We start from the raw sequence: 18,348 nt of genomic DNA, 5'->3' as shown, positions 1-18,348 counted from the left end.
GCTTACCAATACTATTAACTTATGGGCAGTTAATGTCAGCTGTAAAGGACAAGTCAGCTGAGTGTTAGCTTGCCTTAATGTCTTTGATGACTCAGTCACAACGGCGCGAAATAAACAATAGTAAAGTAAACTGAAGTGTCCAAGTAAAGACGCATATCTAGCATGTTTCATCTTTGCGCTAAGAAAATAACAAAAGAAATGGTGAAAACATTAAATTTGCCAGGTAAAGTTTAACTTAAACCTTGAGGCAAATGTAGCCTTTGTCAGTAATGGCCCAACGCAATGGAACACACTACCGATTGATATCAGAGGTCAGCTCACTAAGTGTTTTTAAAAGAAGCCTCAAAACTTATTTCTTTACTTTAGCCTTTAACTAGCTCTGAAATTTTGCACTTTGCGCCACATTTATGCACTGCTCAGCACTTCTTTTAAATGTCTGCCTATTTGATTATTTATTATTTTATTCATTATTGTATCTCATTTTACATTAATGTTTTTAACGCTTTTCATTTTAGATCAGTGTTTTTAACAATGTTTTATGTTCATTTTGTATTTTTTTTCATGTCATTTCTTTGTTGTAAAGCACTTTGCTACATTTATTGTATGAAAGGTGCTATACAAACAAAGTGTATTATCATTATTATTATTATTATTATTATTAATATTATTATTTTTAAATGTAGTAGTAATAGTATTAGTATTTTCCTCTGACTGTCTCCCAAAACATATACTTGATAAAAGTGCATATAGTTACATTTCATTCCAGCTTTTTTCCCATAACTCCCATCATTGCTCCAGCCAAAACCTGAGCAGAGGTTCAATCAGCCAGAATTACCACAACACCTGTGTGTGTATGCAGGGCCTGTCAATTGTACTAGTGTTGTGTGTATCTACATACATCATGTTAAGAAGGTTTGCGTAATACAGAGAAGATTGCAACTTTTCAGACCTTTGAACACATAAAAAAACCTTTAAAAAAAGGAAGGCCTGTACTACACTGTCGAAATGGTTGTGTTACCCTCCAGCAGTGTGCAACAAACCAGCTATGCTCAGCTGCTAATCACAGGATTATTCAGCTTAACTAAGACTATTAAGTGTTCCACATTCAAATGGCGTCTCCCACAGGCAGACCTTGGAGAGGATCATCCCTTCACTATAGGGCTCTTACAGCGAGCTGAATACTACATGAGGGACCCAGGGGAAGGCCAGGAAAATGCTTTTGTATACCAACAGGATGTCATGGTGGGTTCGGGCACAGAGGGAGAGAGCGATAAGCAAGAAGATGGACTTAGAAGATGGACCCAGGATAAAACCGCAGTTTTGAATGACCTCACCTGGGTTGTCATACAGTATGTACCACATTACCATCAAGTACAGTTTGGCTGTCAGCTTTGCAGTGCTGGTTTGGTGCAGTATTGCTTTTACTGTTTAAATTCCTGCTGTCTGTATTTAATTAGTATAAATGATTTTGTATAAGTTAGATATGAGTTGATAGGCTGATTATGAAATTATCTATTCATTCATTCTTTTCATTTCATATTTCATTATGTATTATGCACAGATGTGGAGATGCAGAGAGCTGAATTATTGAGACTAAAGCAGCACAACCAGTGAGAACAATATCTCTTCTGTCTGTCTCTGCTCTGCCTCCAATAGTTGACATCCGCCCTGTTTATCTGTGCGGAGCAACAAGCCAGCAGCAGTACTGTCTCTCATGTCATCACTGACATGGTGCTGCTGACGCTGACAGGGATAATGCCGATGATAATATCTGGCCAGTCACATATTTGACAGTCCTGCAGCACACACACATTTTACTTGTCTGTTAAAACTGAAACAGAGACAGAAGGAGCTGGTCAGTGCGGAATCAATGCCAGTGACCCTATTTATCTGGAGCTTCTCCAAATACGTCTCTGTCACTTAGGACAAGTGTGCCGTCTGGACACCTGTGACCATGGCTCTGTAGTCCTCATGTAACCTTGTTGGTGAGTATTCAAATGTTGTTTTTACTAAGTATTTAAAATGTGGAAGGTTAAGCAGCAGTCCATGTACAGTATTTCACAGTGTAGAGATTGCAGTCTCCATTTGGTCAGAATTCAGTGGTTCGCACAGTTATGAGTGACTAAACTCAGCTTTGTGGGCAAACAAATGTGAAAAAGATGCTTGTCACTTGTCACGTGTTGCTTTGCTTTTGTTCCTATTGCTTACTTGTTATGCTTTCACTGTAGTCAATCATTAATTAAGCACAATGACGCTTATATCTCTGATATTTAAGAGGCCCCAACAGCACCAGGTCTAACACTGAACAATAATCAGGCTTTATAAACAGCCTCTGTTCTCTGAGGAAGTCAAAACAATGGGGCTGTATAAGCACAGTTTGTCTTCTCTGGATTGAAATTTAAAGCCAGTCTGTTTTAGTCATGTTGGCACAATGAGCAATTTTGAATTTAAGGAGTATTATCTGTCCATTTATTTAACACTGTATTTTTTAGAGACGTGGTTTGTCATTGTTCTAAAACTTTGTCGGTTCATTATTGAGGATCGTTTCACCTAGAGGATATTATGTACAAAACGTTGGGAAGGAACAAAAGTAAATGCTTAACTACCAATGGCTTTCTTATTTTCTCACTGTGAGGGAGGGTGGAATTTTTACTGCTATGTGTGTCAAACTTGTGCCAGATGATCTTAAATCAGAGAGTAAATTGATGATAATAGAATTTTTCCAATTATTACAACAACGGTCACTAATATCCCTTAACTCCACAGTTTAGGGCCCAGTTCTGTGATCAAGTCATTCAGTCCCACTCTCTCAAATACCCTGCAGAGCTGTGAAAAATTTCAAAGTTAGTGGTTTATAACACTGCTCTCAGCTTGGGCAGTTTCTGTAAATGTTTAATTTCCTCTCTCCCTCTCTCCTTTCCTGAGGGGTGGCAGAAAGCTTAACAAATAGACTGCTGTGGTTTGCCCTCCAGAGGAGAGCGTTAAACAGGTGAAGCTGAACACTGCTCTCATTAGTTACAGATGCAGTCATCTGCCACTCACCAGAGACTGATGCCATAATACTGAAAGTTTCCACAGCTATTTCTGAATGCACTCCAGAGACACTTAAGGAATGGCTCAGACGCTGTGACTGGAAGTTAGCTCAGTGGAATTTACTGTACTGCTGGGGACCATGCAGATAACAGGAGGAATCCAGCCACATCTTCAGCCTGGGGGACTGTAGTTTTGTTCCAAAAGTGCTTCTTTTTCATGTGGTTACATATATTTAAAGTAGTTTTTTTGGGTTGACTTTCCTATTTTTTCGTATGTAACCTCTGAATTCAGTGTACTTTCGTGAGCCCGATTAGTAACAAGCACTTTTGAGACATCCAGATGCTGTTAATTGTCTCCTAGTGTGTATACAAGCTCATCAACTGTGGCTGTAACTTTGTACTTCGCAGTTTTAGCACCTGTCCGAGTGAAACAATCATGGCCAGCATGGCAGTTCAGCTCCTTGGATTCTTCTTAGGGCTGTTGGGACTTGTGGGAACTGTAGTTTCAACTCTGCTCCCCCACTGGCGCAGCACAGCCTATGTGGGCTCAAACATCATCACAGCCACCGCCTACATGAAAGGCCTGTGGATGGAGTGTGTATGGCACAGCACTGGCATTTACCAATGTGAGCTGTACAGATCTCTACTAGCACTGCCACGCGACCTGCAGGTATTACACACATACCATTTAGCAACTTACTGTACTGCATCTATCTTTCTGTATGTTACCATAAGAAAAGCTGCAATGACCAGAACCAAATTGCCACATATTTTAATAATCTATTAATTGTTTTGGTCATTTTTCAAAAAAGTGCCTGCCATTCTCTGGTTTGAGCCTCTTAAATGTGAGGATTGACTGCTTTTGTCTGTTTTAGATCATTGTAAAGTGAATGTTATTGTGATTTGAACTGTTAGTTGCCCAGATTAATAGATGGAAGGTCAGGTATTTTAGTGAATCTAAGAGAATTACTTTTAAGTGTAAATTGTGTGCTATTTGCCAATAAGAGCTCAGGATCCAGAATAAAGTCTTAAAAGAATGATTTACACTTTTATGCAATCCTACTATACTGTACAAACTGTTTGATATTAATTAACCAGTGGTTTGATTGATTGCCAAGTACTGTAGCTGCTACGGGACAGAGTGCAGTTTACGGCTAAAGACTATAAGAATACAATTTTAAGATTGGATTTAGTTCCTTATTGACCGCACTACTGTATGTGTGAAGATAAAAACAATTGCAAAATTTTTATTATTTTTCTCTCAAATAGTTGAGGGAACACTTTGACTTCATTAAACCCTTATATGTACAAAATTGTTGGTGATGAAAGTGAGAGTATATGAAGCACCGTGATTGTACCAAATAAGAAATACTTACCAAGAGGGTTAGTCCCAACATTAACAGTGCTTGTCTATTCTCCTCCAAATTAGGCAGCCCGGGCGCTCATGGTGCTCTCCTGCATCACCTCAGTCCTGGCATCTGTAGTGTCTGCGATGGGGATGAAATGTACCCGCTTTGCCCGTGGCTCGTTGATCAAGTCTCCGTTGGCGATGAGTGGGGGGATTTGTTTCCTCTGTGCTGGTCTTCTCTGCCTGGTCACAGTGTCCTGGACCACCAACGATGTCATAATGGAATTCTACGACCCCTTCCTTCCCAGCGGGATGAAATATGAGATCGGCCTGGCCGTATACCTCGGCTACGCCTCGGCCTGCCTCAGCCTGAGTGGAGGACTGGTGCTGTGCTGGAGCAGTAGGGGTGCCAGGTCACAGAGTCCACCCCATATGCAGAGGAATCAACCATCATCACCTCCCCCTTGCTTCTACAACATATATACCCCTGCTCCACTCTACAAGCCCCCAGAGGCGCTAAAGGACAATCACGCTCCCTCACTTTGCTCCCTTTCCAGCAGCGGCTACAGGCTCAATAACTATGTCTAAAACTGGGGGAGACACTAACATAGTAACTGTGAGGCCACAAGATCTGCGTATGAATGAAATTGATACTGAACGGTTCAAAACAGTCAATTGACCACATCCCCAACTTATTTTTAATACCTCTCCAAGTATTTGCGCCTCCTCCATACCCATAAAACAAGATGGAAAAGGGAAAAGGAAGAACCAGTGTCCTACAATCCTATATTTGACCAAATATCAGTTGCCATATTTGAAAGGATATCACGACTTGACAAACTCCCAAACTCCTTTCTTCAAACTTCATTGTGATCAGATCTTAGGTCACATTATGGTGGTTCCTTGCAAAACTGGGAACCACTGTGTGTGTAAGAGAAGTGAGAAAATAAAACCTGCTGCTACGTACCTGAAGGACCAGAAGATGGCAACATTTTCCTGAAAATAGTCACAGAAGCGACTGCATAAATCAGTTTCCACACTCTCATTGTATCACTCATGTTAATAAATGACCAGTTGTTCTGTCACATCCTTATTGGAGAACACTTTTTAGCTGGGATTAACTCTTTGAAAATGACAATACAAATGCACCATTACTTTTTTAAACAAACATATTGTACTTAATATCTGTAGTCACTGTCTCTAAATCATTTTCAAGTTGACAAAAATATACAATTAATGCATTTCTAATCATTTAAATATAATTGATATAATAAAAATACTTTATAAATACTCAAAAATTGTTGTCTTCACTGGCCCTAGTAGATATGTTGACTTTTCAAAGTAGCAACACAGCTCTGACAGTATTAGCTCCACCTGTTCCTTAAATGCTTTGACAAGTCAAAATATGGAAAGAGGCCTTTTGAAAATCTGTGAGGATGAGGTGGCTACATGCTTCTTTTTGACCTAAAATACAGAGATGACTTCAAAACTGGACTGTTAACAGTAACACAAAGGAAACCCTGCAGTGGTTAAGTGCACCAGACTTGCTGGTGGTCAGTTTAAATCCTCAATATATGCTGCAAAGTGTCTCTTGTCTCATATCCCTCACACAGACTTGAGTAAAACTTGAAAAGGCCACTAGATGGCGACAAATGTATTTGAGAAGGTGGCCTTCAGTAAGAGCCAGCTGTCTTGTATTCACTTAGATATAGCATAAGCTATCTATTGGTTGACATTTAGCACCCCTAAGAATAGAGCTAACATACAGTCTGAGTCGTTAAACCATATGTGTGAAATGGAAATGATTATCACCAGGTGGCTGCCGAATATGAAGTTACTCCTCTGAAGTTCTCCAGGCTGTCTGCCTATAACTACCTGTAACACTGTGGCTTTTTGTTAGAAAACTCTCCAATTATAGCAGCCCTGTCTGGCAGCCTGTCAGCCGCACACACACACACACACTCAATTAGAGGACATGTCACAATTCAAGTCCCTTTTCTCATTTCCAGCAGTCGGACGAGTCAACATCTCCGTTTACATCAAGGAGCAAAATGACTATATATATTTATGGTGAAGAATGAAAAATGAATTTATTTTGAAATTCAAGAAAGAAAACTGCTTGTTATACTATTTCCCATGGGAACCATACTGTTAAACGTAAGACGCTGAGTGAGTAAAATGTAATTATATTTTCAAATGGCAACATACCAAAGCAAATGGCCAATTTTAATAAGGCCACATACTAAACTCTCAATTGAGTAGGAGCACTGATTCGCTCGTTACAGCCTAAATGGAAGCAAGCGATGTGGTGAAGTGAATTTTCTCATCTAGTGTTTCTGTTGTGGGCGTTTTGTTTTCACATTTCAGCACCACGGACAGCGACTGACTGATCCAAGTAAAACCTCCTCTATTGTCCAGCATTGAAAGTAACACATTTTGCAGGAGAGGAGGTGGTGTCGTTGTGGGGATTGTAGTTCCTTTTCTCCTCAGGTTTGAGGGCAGGCTATAAGAGGTAACATCCTTTCCCAGGTACATATAAAGAAAATGCCCAAACATTGTCTCTCACATGGTGATTGTACTGAAAGTGACCAGAATAATATCCTATGAATCCACATCGCTCCTTCCTCATAACTTCTGTCTGATTTTTTAGTTTTGATGTTTGGGGTGAGTTAAGTGATGCTCTTGGACGAATAAAGGCGTCAGAGTTGGGCTGCGTGCGTAAGGTGGGTCATAAAATGGAAAAGTAATCCTATGCAGGCCTTACATCCTCACCATTAAAACCATTCAGCCAGCGTTTGCAGAGTAAACGCTTTAAGCGAGGGACCTGCAAGCGGGGACCTGTGCAAGATCGTAAATCAGGCCTGAAATGTAACCTGGCAGAGCAAAGGTTTCATCCATTGCCAGTATGATATTATGATATTGGAAAGCGTTCCCGGAGAGGCTGTGCGTCATGCCACTCACTATTAGGTGCTATTTTCGTCCTGCCCTGGAAGACATTCATCCACCATCTACCCACCCTGACAGGACCCAATAAACCCACCACTCCCATTCATCTCCACCCCTCCACCCACCTCCACCCTTTCTCCCCCTCCCTTGCTCTTTCCCTCTCCCTCCGTCTCTCTTTCTCTCTCTCTCTCTCTGACGAGCATTGGTGACTTAAAAAAAACAACATAGGAGAATTGTGTTTGCTCGTCCAAGAGGAATATTTTCTCGTACCATAACATTTTAACAAAACAAACAAAACCCGTCTTTGACACTTTTTTTAAAGCTTCTTTTGGAGGCCCTGCTCCTGTGATCTATTTACACCTGTTTCTCCGAAGGAGAGGTAAGATTATGTCAGTTTCTGAGATTACCTTCTTTAACTAATATGTGTTGACTGAATGTAACTGCATTTGACCAAAGTGACAGATGTTGATTTAAAGGGAGATCAATAATGCAGCACCGGCTTCTTGGAACCGTGCTATCAGCGAAACGAGGAGCTGAAAACCTCAGCTTTGGTTGTAGTGATGCAGCACATCAGAAATTAAACCCTTATCCATTTGTTTTCGGTGTCTTTTGGTTTATGGTTCGCAGGTTTTTTGACGGTGCGTCATCTGGGAGAAGCATTAACGGACTTTTACGCACGACAGCAGTACAGGAAACAAAAGCATGCCGGTCCAGATTTTTCACATAATAGGCTACACTGTATCCTCTACACTTTTATAGAATTAAGTGAAAATTAGCAGACATTTAGTGTTTAAACTGGCACAGTAAGTGGAGTAAGCATGTCTGTAATTGAAGTGAGTCGCGCGTAAAAGACGTTCAACTGTCTTTAAAGCTGGACAACAAAGCCATCACTAATAATTCGTGAACTCCTCTGATCAGTTTTATATTATTCTGATTCATAACATTTGATCTGATAACACACGATGGAGCACTGTTGTTCCTCTCCCTCTGTTACATGCGTCAATTGGATACGATAAGGTATGGCCCCTCTTATAGCTTTTACTAAACAAGTCCAAATAAGATCTTTTGTTGTTGAAGTACTGAGTGAAGAACAAAGCGAGAATTGCATAAAAAAGTATTTTAAAATTGTGCAAATCAAAGAGGCTTCCAGTGCCAACTGGTCCTTGTCTAATTGTTGCTTTGAGTAAAATATATGGTCACCAGGGAGGTGTGTAGTTAAAACAGGCAGTTTTGTGTTTTTCTGGTTGCATCTCATTTTGGATGCTAGGACTTTATCGCTCTTTCATTTACTAATTTGACATAAGTGAATTGAAGCTACTAACAGACATTTAATTGACAGAAAACACAGTTTTTTCAGCCTATAATGTGAAATATTTTTGTGTTTGTTTTCTTAAACTGCAATTTGCAGGAAAATTGGGTGTGTGTGTTTTCTCCTATAATTACTCCACTGTTGTGGACTGAATTGCATCTGCTTGGGTGTGACAAGTCTTTGGGTTTAAGTGTTAATATAATTTTGGTGAACGGGGAATATTCAAATGCTCACCACTGGATATTTTAAATATGCGTGGATCGTTTTTTTTAGTAGAAAATCTAACATTCAAGTGTAATACTTTGCATTCTCTGAATGGAAAGCACTGGGCATCTGTTGGTTACATGAAATGTAACTCTACACACCTTAAACTGAGGACATAGTAAATCGTCTAGCTTTTAAGAATTTGGTGGCGTCAGATAAAACGTTTGAATTTCAGTATTTTAAAGTTGTCCATTGGGTTAAGAGTTCCTTTTCAAATGTTTTTTTTTATCATGCTCCATGTGATTCGCATGGGAGCAAAGTAACCGGAGTCTGTCTGTTTCAGACTTGAAAAAAGGTACAAGGTGAAACTTCTGAAAAAAAAAAGAAAATATTTCAGATAAAAGTCAAAAACAGTCAAAATTTTTCTTCAGAGCTCTCTCCATGAGATTCCAGCCCTCCGCGCGCACTATCACCTGATCTCGGCGGGAGGAAGCGGACGAAGGGAAGATGACCATCCACGCCGAGGGTCTCGTGGCTATCGTGGTCTTTTACGTCCTGATCCTGTTCGTGGGGATCTGGGCCGCGTGGAAGAATAAAAACTCCGGAGTTGGCGAAAGCGGAGACCGGAGCGAGAGTATCATGGTCGGGGGAAGAGACATCGGGTTGTTCGTTGGTGGATTCACAATGACCGGTGAGTTTGCTAACTACGGGGTTGCTTTGAATTTAAGTTTGTTAGTACATTTTCACAGTGACCTGTGTGCACGTGCTGTCACATTTGGGTGTTACATGAGGTCAGAAAAAGACAATAATTTCTCAAACTCAGTCTTTTACGCACGAACAACACAGGAGCCAAAAATATAATTTACTACCACAACTCAACATTTCAGACAACTTAAAGTTCTTATGCAACATGCACCAAACCATTCTTTCATGAAAGACTTTTTTTTCTTGGTTTCAGCCACTTGGGTGGGTGGTGGCTACATCAATGGGACAGCAGAGTATGTCTACCTGCCAGACTACGGCCTGGCTTGGGCACAGGCACCGTTTGGTTATGCTCTCAGCCTGGTAGTAGGTAAGAACCAGCTTCTTTAATTATACTGTACAAAGAGAGTGTGTATACAGAACTATATGCAGTAAGAATGCAGGATGGGTGCAAATTAGAAGCACAAGATACTTCTTAAAGAACCACACCTGTAACTTTGCATGTTTTGGGCTATTTACCACAAATCACCTAGGGGATAAATAATCTATCTATCTATCTATCTATCTATCTATCTATCTATCTATCTATCTATCTATCTATCTATCTATCTATCTATCTATCTGTCTGTTGATGAATGTGATTTCCTACTTTCAAGTTAGACAAAGACTTTCATTAGAGTTTGTAAAATACACTTTCTAAAATAATATATTATGCTCTACCTTAATGTCTGACATCGTTCAGGTGGCCTTTTCTTTGCCAAACCTATGCGATCGCGTGGCTATGTCACCATGCTGGATCCCTTCCAGCAGCTTTATGGAAAAAGGATGGGGGGGCTGCTCTTCATCCCTGCTCTCATGGGAGAAATCTTCTGGTCTGCAGCCATTTTATCTGCATTGGGTAGGTGATCTAAGGATGGGATCTTTTGAATATAATCACATCTGTGGCTAAACTAGGCTTTAAATGCCCTATATGTTTAAACCCATCATGTGCACCACTTCAAATTACTGTTTACTGTTACTCCTAGTTGCTGAGCTGAATGTATTGCCCTGCAGGTGCCACTCTGAGCGTGATCGTGGACATAAACATCAATATGTCTGTGGTGATCTCAGCTCTGATAGCTATCTTCTACACACTTGTTGGAGGACTCTACTCTGTCGCATACACGGATGTGGTCCAGCTCTTCTGTATCTTTGTGGGCTTGGTGAGTTTCACTGTGAGACTGTTGGCTCCCTGTGTTATCAAACAGGGTTTTGCCAGTGTAATTCTGTTTTCATCAGACCATTTTCATGCCAAAAACTTATAAATTTACAAAACATCTATATATATATAGGCCTGTGTGTGTGAAATCTGATCAAATGTATTATAAATATATTAAATACGCAAAAAGCAACATGTTATTTGTATCAGAAATGGGTCACATTGGCAGGAACATACTGATTTATATCTAAAGACACTAGTCTACAAATATCCAACTTTTTGGCAAAGACTGTGGTATTGGGATCCAATGTCAGAGCCAAACACTTTGATAGTGGAATCACATTAAAATCACTGAATATCTGTTGAAACTGTAATGAATTTTGGCTTCTGTACCCTCCTCTCCATCAGTGGATCAGCGTTCCTTTTGCCCTGTCCAATCCTGCCGTGTCAGACATCAGCGTTTCAGCCAAGGAAGCAATCTACCAATCACCGTGGCTGGGGAAGATTGAGCCCGAGGACAAATGGCGCTGGGCGGACAACTTCTGTTTGCTGGTAAGCCATAACTTTTATCAGAAAATTCATCAAGACACAGTATATCACTGTAAAGTAAACTGGATACACACTTTGATTCCACTTAAACTGTCAAGTGTTGCAAGAAGGGGGTTTCAATTAAGTATTGAAGGTGCAGTTTAGGCACAGGGCATCTTAGTGTTTTGTTGTTGTTGTTGTTGTTGTTGTTAGTTTAGATACAGGCTTCTTCTAAAGGTGAATAACAAGTTATCACCATTAGAAAAACACAAAGCATAGCTTCAGAGGAGATTTGTCACATTTGTTGTACAGTACTAACGTTAAAGGTTCAGAGCTGTGTTGGTGGTGGTCTAGCTGATTGTTATGCATTGGTTTGGTGTCTGTATTTACTATGGTGTTTCTGTTTCTAGATGTTGGGGGGGATTCCCTGGCAGGTCTATTTTCAACGGGTTCTTTCTGCCTCTTCAGCTACCTATGCCCAGGTCCTTTCCTTCCTCGCCGCCTTCGGCTGCTTGGTCATGGCCGTCCCCTCGGTCCTCATAGGAGCTATAGGGGCCTCCACTGGTAAATACACACACACACACTCACAGGCACATGCACCGGAGCCCCAGCACTCACATCCTAATCATTTTTAAAAATGTCTTTAATTCAAGCCTGTCACTTCAGAACATGTGGAAGTTGCTCAGGATTTAACAACGGCTCTTTTTAAACAATGAGCACAAGCGTTATAGTATTTATTATAAAGAATTTTATTATTGATGCAGTTAGATGTTATTTATATCCAGATTTGATTCCCATAAAAGATACAAAAATGACCAAACTCAAGTTTCATCTAATGTTTTTTAAGCTTAATACGCACACACACTGTTATGTCTGGATTGCAGCTGTGAATTCAGTTTGCTGATCCGTGAATTATGTGAATACACACAGACACGTACATTGATTAAGCAGTTAATGAAACATCACAAGACAATCGAAACATCCAGGAATCTGATCCTTTATTCAAATAGGAAAGTGTGATCAAAGGGAGCGCACTGCCTTCCTGGGTTGTTTACACCCCAGCAGCTTTTTTTTCAGATGTGTAAATGTAGATGCATACGGTGTCTGGAGGGTAAACAACAGCAGACGGATCCTGTCACGACGGGCAGAAGAGAGAGCCATCGGGCCATGCTGATTTAGTGAATATTACATCTGAAGAGGAGCTAATTAATCTGGTCCATCTGAAGCTGTTTCATGTATAACCGGCACTAATCAACTGCTGTTTGTGAATAACCGGGGGAGGGAGGGAAAGAGACTGTGTACCTCTGTAGGATGAAGAGAAGGATGAAAAAATGGGCAGAGAGATAGAAGGATGTCAGAGGGTTTAAAGGCAAAAGAGAGACAAGAGAACAAATGGTGGTGTAGTTTGATGTATGAGAGTAATGTCCTTGCAAGTAAATGTTGGCTTGATGAAGCAGTGGCCACTGATGACTATTTCAAATTAATATATTACCTTTTTAATTCACAGATTTCGCAGTATTCAGTGTTTCCTCAAGAAAAATTATACACCTATGGTACATCGACCTCTGTATTTAATCAGCCATCAAAATGTCTCATTAGAATCAATGGCTTGCTGCAGAAATTAATCATTATAAATGCAATTATTATTAATCAGATTGACAATTAAAATGCAATTAAACTACATAATGTATTACTCAACACTGACTTATATTTTCTTTGTTGCCTGTTGGACCATTGGCAGACCAGTGTATTTGTTAACCAGTTAATATTACCTGGATATCATATTTTTCCATTATTTGTGACTTTCCTCTGTCACGGCTTATCCCCTGTATTTTGGCAAACAGCACAGCCTTACATTTATAATCTCTTCTGTATTTTAGCACATAGACACGTGAAGCCCTTTTATTGTTCTGCTACTGAGAAAGGCGTATCCACAGGGAACATTATAATCAGGTCTTAAAATCTAGCCTTTTGTCTGAAAAACTAAAGGTTTAGAACAGCAACTGTAATACGCTAATAAGTCCGCTTAAAATTCCACAGGTTGGCTGGGTAAATTTCTTTAAAATCTCAATATAGAACCACCAAGTATAGGCTGTTCAACTGCAATTATGTTGTTGTATTGCATAAATTGCTGTGATGTTTTTTGTTCAGTATTAGTAAAAAGTATTCAGGCAAATACTGCTACATTTGGCACGTTGATAATCATCATACTTGGATGAAGTGAAGAGTACTGATTGCAAAAATAAGGTGTTAAAATAAGCCTTGACATTTCGATTTCCATCTTTTACAACATTTTCTCTTTTACAGACTGGAACCAAACTACTTACGGGTCCCTCCCTCCGAAGGATAAGGAAGAATCAGATATGATTCTTCCCATAGTGCTTCAGCACCTTTGTCCACCCTATGTCTCCTTCTTTGGTCTCGGGGCGGTATCAGCTGCGGTCATGTCATCAGCGGACTCGTCTATTCTCTCAGCCAGCTCCATGTTTGCCAGGAACATTTATCAGCTCGCCTTTCGGCAGTCGGTAAGAGAGCCAACAAAAATACCAAAACACATATGCATAGATTGAGCATCAGTCAACCAACTGATAAATCAATATTAGTTTAATCCCATTGGTTTACAAATGAGTCAGATGTTGAAAACGACAAAAAAAAAGAAAAACACCAGCTCAGAATAAATCTACCCTCACTGTACTTGAATATAACCAGAACCAGCACCAGACCACAAACTTTCAGACAATGTTCAAACAGACAAGTTCAGACTCATATGAAACTTTGGATGATCTATTGGCTCTAAAGCATTCATGGTTTCCAGAGGATGAATCCTCATGATTTTCATGACCTCTGACTTTTACCTGAGCTCCACCATAAGGTTTCTTTTGTGGTTTTGATTGAAATGTTTCGACAACTATTGGGTGGATGGATGAACATGAAATCTGGTAAACACTTATTTGGAGATCCCTTTTTATCCAGAACCATCAGGTCAGTTATTCTGGTTTGTCGACAAAAACTTCAGCCTCAGCTGTACTTTGTGTTTGATTCTAATTAGCAAATGTTAGCATGCTAATATACTTGATCATTATGGTGACATTAGTAAAACATTAAACATTACATATGCTAAACAAGTTAACATTTTCATTGTGAGAATGTTAGCATGCTGTTGTTAGCATTTAGCTCAAAATATTGCTGTACCTCAGAACAGCCTCACAGAGCTCCTAGCTGTAAACTCTTTTCACTGTCATCCCTTTCTTCTTTCCTTCAGGCCTCAGATCGTGAGATTGTTTGGGTGATGCGCCTCACCATCTTTGTATTCGGAGCTCTCGCTACTGCTATGGCATTGTTAACAGGATCAGTATATGGCTTGTGGTACCTGAGCTCCGACCTGGTCTATGTCATCATCTTTCCCCAACTTCTCAGTGTGTTATTCGTCAAGGGCACCAATACTTATGGCTCTGTGGCTGGCTATGTCTTTGGTCTTTTGTTGCGCATTGGTGGAGGGGAGCCCTACCTCAAACTCCCTCCCTTCATCTACTACCCCGGGTGGGTGATCCAGGAGAAGGTCCACCACCTCACTGGTGACAAGGAGTACTTTGTCCAGCAGAGGTTCCCGTTCAAGTCTGTGTCCATGGTGGCATCCTTCTTGGCAAATGTGTCCTTTTCATACCTGACAAAGTACCTATTTGAAAGTGGTATGATGTCACACAAGTACGACTTCCTGGATGCTGTGGTATCCAAGCACAGCAAGGAGATCATGGACAAGGCTACACTGGTGAGCAACCATGATAACATCATTCTTTCAGAGATGGCGCCTGTCAAGCAGGCCCTGGGTGCATCACTTGCTGGAACTTTCACCAACACTGAGGTCCTCAGTGATGATGGGGCATCCAGTCCAGAGGCTTTTCATGATGAAAACTAAACAACAAAGGCACAAAGGAAACTAGAACCAAGGAATTTGAAGAAGAGGGAATAGTCAAAGAGGCATTGACATTCTTCAGGAAACTTGCTACTGCCGCACTGGAAGCTAAGTCAACAGGAATCTGCTGTGGCTTCCAAGTGACTCCACAAGTTTGTTTTATGCTGATGACATGGTGCCTCCTTCTTTTTTGACATTCCTTGCCTAGAAACAGGAAGTTGACTGTCAATCAGCTGTGTTATGCATAACATACTCATTCTTGTGTTTTTATCATGACTGTGAATCCAAAACCACTACAATCATTTTAATTTAAGTGCTGCTACAGTGATCAGAGGAACTTTCAATGGCCATACAGTAAGCCTATATGAGGAAGTGTACAAGGGTTTGCAGTGGGTCATGATAATAGTGCAATATGTAACCAAGGAATTGTGTCTGTGTGCACATAGCAATGTGTGTGTTGATGTACACCTGCTGACAAAGCGGCATCAAGGGAATGCACCATTAACTTTTTTTAGACTGAGTTGTAAGCTTGCGTTGAGAAGATTTAATAATAGAGCAATAATATTTTTAGGACCTATGTTGTATAGATGCGTTATACTGAATTTGCAGTTTTCCGTCATTGCTTTTAACTTGAAGTTGATTTTTATTTTGCAGATTTTATGTTTCGTGTTCACCTTGCTCTTAATCCTCCTGTCATACTCACATATTCCAGACACAGTAAGTGTCAAATTAAGAATCTAATACCACCATGATATTCCCAAACCCTTGACTTGCCAAGCAGAGGGTTGATATTGGATGATCCTGCAAAATCCCAGATTATGTTCAATCACAACATTTTTAAACGTTCACTGCCAACCTTTTTTAAAATAAATTATTCCATACTATTCCCATGTTGCAACTACAATAGCCAAATAATTTTACTTTTATCGCTGTTTTGTTCTCCACCAACTCCTGAAGTAAATTACTGACTCCACTATGTTCACCAGTTAGCCGGTAACTTTGGAAAGTAGTGAATACAGTGCTCAGAGCTTTATGCTGAAAACAGCTGTGTCCTGCAGCTGGAAATGAGGTTGATGAAAGCGGTGAGAGTGAACCAAAAGGGTAAAGAACCAAAAGAATGAGCTGGGAGACGATAAAAACGAGCTGATAATCATTTGTCAATGTTTAAATAAAAATGCTGATTAGACCAGCTAAGGAAAAACAATGCTCATAGTTAAACATGAAAAACTCATCATTTACTGTTGGTATAAGATGGGACACAAACCCAGCTTTCTAGTGCCAAATACATTAAACATTACCTTGACCTCCACACTATCGGCACTAATGGTTTGCACTGAACGTAAAAAGTTCTGCAGAATTATCATGGGATGAATGTAGATCCAGTGGAGCCTCAGCTTTTATTACACACCACCCTAATGTAGTCAGATTAATATTTCCAGATTCAACCTACTAATCTATAGTTTTATAGGTATTTGAACATTTTTCCTGTGTACCTTCCAGGCAGCCATTGGCTACCCTAATTTCCATATGTTGTGAAAATCAATTTGCAATCCTTGTTTCTGTCAAACTTATGACTTGCAGACGTCTTTAAATTAATTTGTATTTACAAAGGCATTAACATACAACAGTAACATTCACAACAATAAAAGCACATTTGGTGTTAATTTTGTAAATTCATTTCCATATCTAAATGAAATTAACCAAATTGCTGCCTGGACAGTATTAAAATTCAGAAATCTAAATCACTACACAACAGGAAGTTTTGAAAATGATTGGCAGTAATGTACCGTATACCTACATAATATACACTGATATTATTTTAAAGGACCAATATGGTCCCTTGAAAATGTAAAATGATCTCACAGAATCTATTTTGAAATATGTCTGTGTGCGTGTGCCTATAATAGTGTGTTTGCTCATCCTACATCTGTATTGACTGGCCAGCAGGTTAGCAGAGACAGGAAGTGATTGTTCCTCCCAGGATGGTGTCAGTAGCACCGGTCATTATTGATCCAATCCCCAGTCAATTAGCCCTCAGGACGTTTGATTAATGCTACAAAGAGGTTCGAGATGTTGTTTACAAGGGTTTGTTTTACAGTGTGTTATACACAATGATGAAGAGTTGAAATTGATAAAGCGCCATCATCCATAAATTCCCAAATATAAGTCCTTACATCCACGAAGGTCTGGTTGTTTTGAACTACTAGATGCACTGCTTCTCTGTATAAGGAGTAGCAAGTAAAGGAGTTGTCACTTTATATAATGATTTTTGGCATTGTTAAGTGTTACTGTTGTCCAGTTGACTTCTCTGTGTTTGTCTCCTCTCAGTGCTGTTGTGGTTTGTTGGTGTCTATAATTCTATGGACTCGCCTTAATTCAAAGGTCAGCGGTGGAAAATGAGCTGATTAGGGCTGCAAACATGACAATTTATATAAACATTTTATCGGTTGAAAGATAAGGCTAGTGATGTACTGTTTTTTACTTATTGTCAACAGTTAATATCAATTATGACCGACACCAACACTGTGTTGTTTCCCGGTATTCTCTGATTTCCCTGCACCATCTGTAGCACTCAGCTGTTAGCCCATTTATCATTGTGGACTAAAATCTTCTGAAATTGTTCACAAATATATGGCGTCATTTTTAAAGGGGGAGTAAACAAAGGTGGGTACTCTAGATTTCAGAAAATGTTACTCAGACAGGAGTAACAGGTGCATTTGTTGAGGACTATTTCCACATGCGGCTTAATTCACATTTGGTGCTCTAGTGAGTAGGCCTATTTACTGCAAAAGGATGGTGTATGTGGGTTCAACTCAAAATAAACCACAGTGTCAACATTAATCTTAAAGAAGGAATATGCCATCCTGTGAAAAGGTGTGGGTTACTGATGCAGCTTTAATAGTTTTTGGACAACAATGGAACTCAGTGGAATACACAGAGGAATATGAGACTTGGGCTACAGAGGCAACACTTGTTAGTAAAATCATATCATTGTTGATTTTCGTCTTTTCAAAGGATTTGGTGACAATAAGAAAAATCTAGTAAAAACCAGCCTTATCTTTAAGGCGGAAGAATGGCCTTGTAGTTAGTCTTTACCACAGATAGGGGGTGAAGGGGACTTGATCCTCATATGCATCCACACCTGCTGAGGTACAGTAAAGTAAACTA

The 18,348-nt window shown here is 39.9% G+C and overlaps 2 protein-coding genes across 4 annotated transcripts; both read left to right on the top strand.

The window, feature by feature from the left end:
- The first annotated feature begins 1,781 nt into the window (after positions 1-1,781).
- Positions 1,782-5,465, top strand: cldn14 (claudin 14). 3 transcript variants are annotated; one of them, XM_022741201.1, is made up of 4 exons: positions 1,782-1,985; positions 2,935-2,989; positions 3,441-3,702; positions 4,462-5,465. In XM_022741201.1, exons 3-4 carry the CDS (start codon positions 3,469-3,471, stop codon positions 4,966-4,968), a joined length of 741 nt encoding a protein of 246 aa, XP_022596922.1. In that variant the 5' UTR covers positions 1,782-1,985; positions 2,935-2,989; positions 3,441-3,468; the 3' UTR covers positions 4,969-5,465. The 3 variants fall into 3 exon arrangements, with proteins under 3 accessions (XP_022596922.1, XP_022596921.1, XP_022596923.1); XM_022741200.1 differs by having other exon boundaries at positions 2,926-2,989; XM_022741202.1 differs by lacking the exon at positions 2,935-2,989.
- A 3,881-nt stretch (positions 5,466-9,346) lies between these two features.
- LOC111218704 (high-affinity choline transporter 1-like) lies at positions 9,347-15,183 on the top strand. The gene is made up of 8 exons (XM_022741119.1): positions 9,347-9,530; positions 9,798-9,911; positions 10,284-10,439; positions 10,595-10,743; positions 11,148-11,291; positions 11,678-11,831; positions 13,575-13,792; positions 14,530-15,183. The coding sequence occupies exons 1-8, from the start codon at positions 9,347-9,349 to the stop codon at positions 15,181-15,183; spliced, it is 1,773 nt and encodes a 590-aa protein (XP_022596840.1).
- Positions 15,184-18,348: the final 3,165 nt, after the last annotated feature.

The sequence above is a fragment of the Seriola dumerili genome, unplaced genomic scaffold (assembly GCF_002260705.1).
Source record: "Seriola dumerili isolate Sdu_G_001 unplaced genomic scaffold, Sdu_1.0 BDQW01000052.1, whole genome shotgun sequence".
In the NCBI taxonomy this organism is placed as follows: domain Eukaryota; kingdom Metazoa; phylum Chordata; class Actinopteri; order Carangiformes; family Carangidae; genus Seriola; species Seriola dumerili.
The sequence above is the reverse complement of the archived record's forward strand: the minus strand, read 5'-3'. Positions and strand labels throughout refer to the sequence as shown.

What these genes read in the sequence shown, in the direction of transcription:
- cldn14 (XM_022741202.1), top strand. Translation starts at nt 3,469, where the DNA reads ATGGCCAGCATGGCAGTTCAGCTCCTTGGATTCTTCTTAGGGCTGTTG. An exon ending in CACTGCCACGCGACCTGCAG is followed by an intron (nt 3,703 to 4,461) that starts GTATTACACACA and finishes CCTCCAAATTAG; the next exon opens with GCAGCCCGGGCGCTCATGGT.
- LOC111218704 (XM_022741119.1), top strand. Translation starts at nt 9,347, where the DNA reads ATGACCATCCACGCCGAGGGTCTCGTGGCTATCGTGGTCTTTTACGTC. An exon ending in TGGTGGATTCACAATGACCG is followed by an intron (nt 9,531 to 9,797) that starts GTGAGTTTGCTA and finishes TCTTGGTTTCAG; the next exon opens with CCACTTGGGTGGGTGGTGGC. An exon ending in AGCCATTTTATCTGCATTGG is followed by an intron (nt 10,440 to 10,594) that starts GTAGGTGATCTA and finishes ATTGCCCTGCAG; the next exon opens with GTGCCACTCTGAGCGTGATC.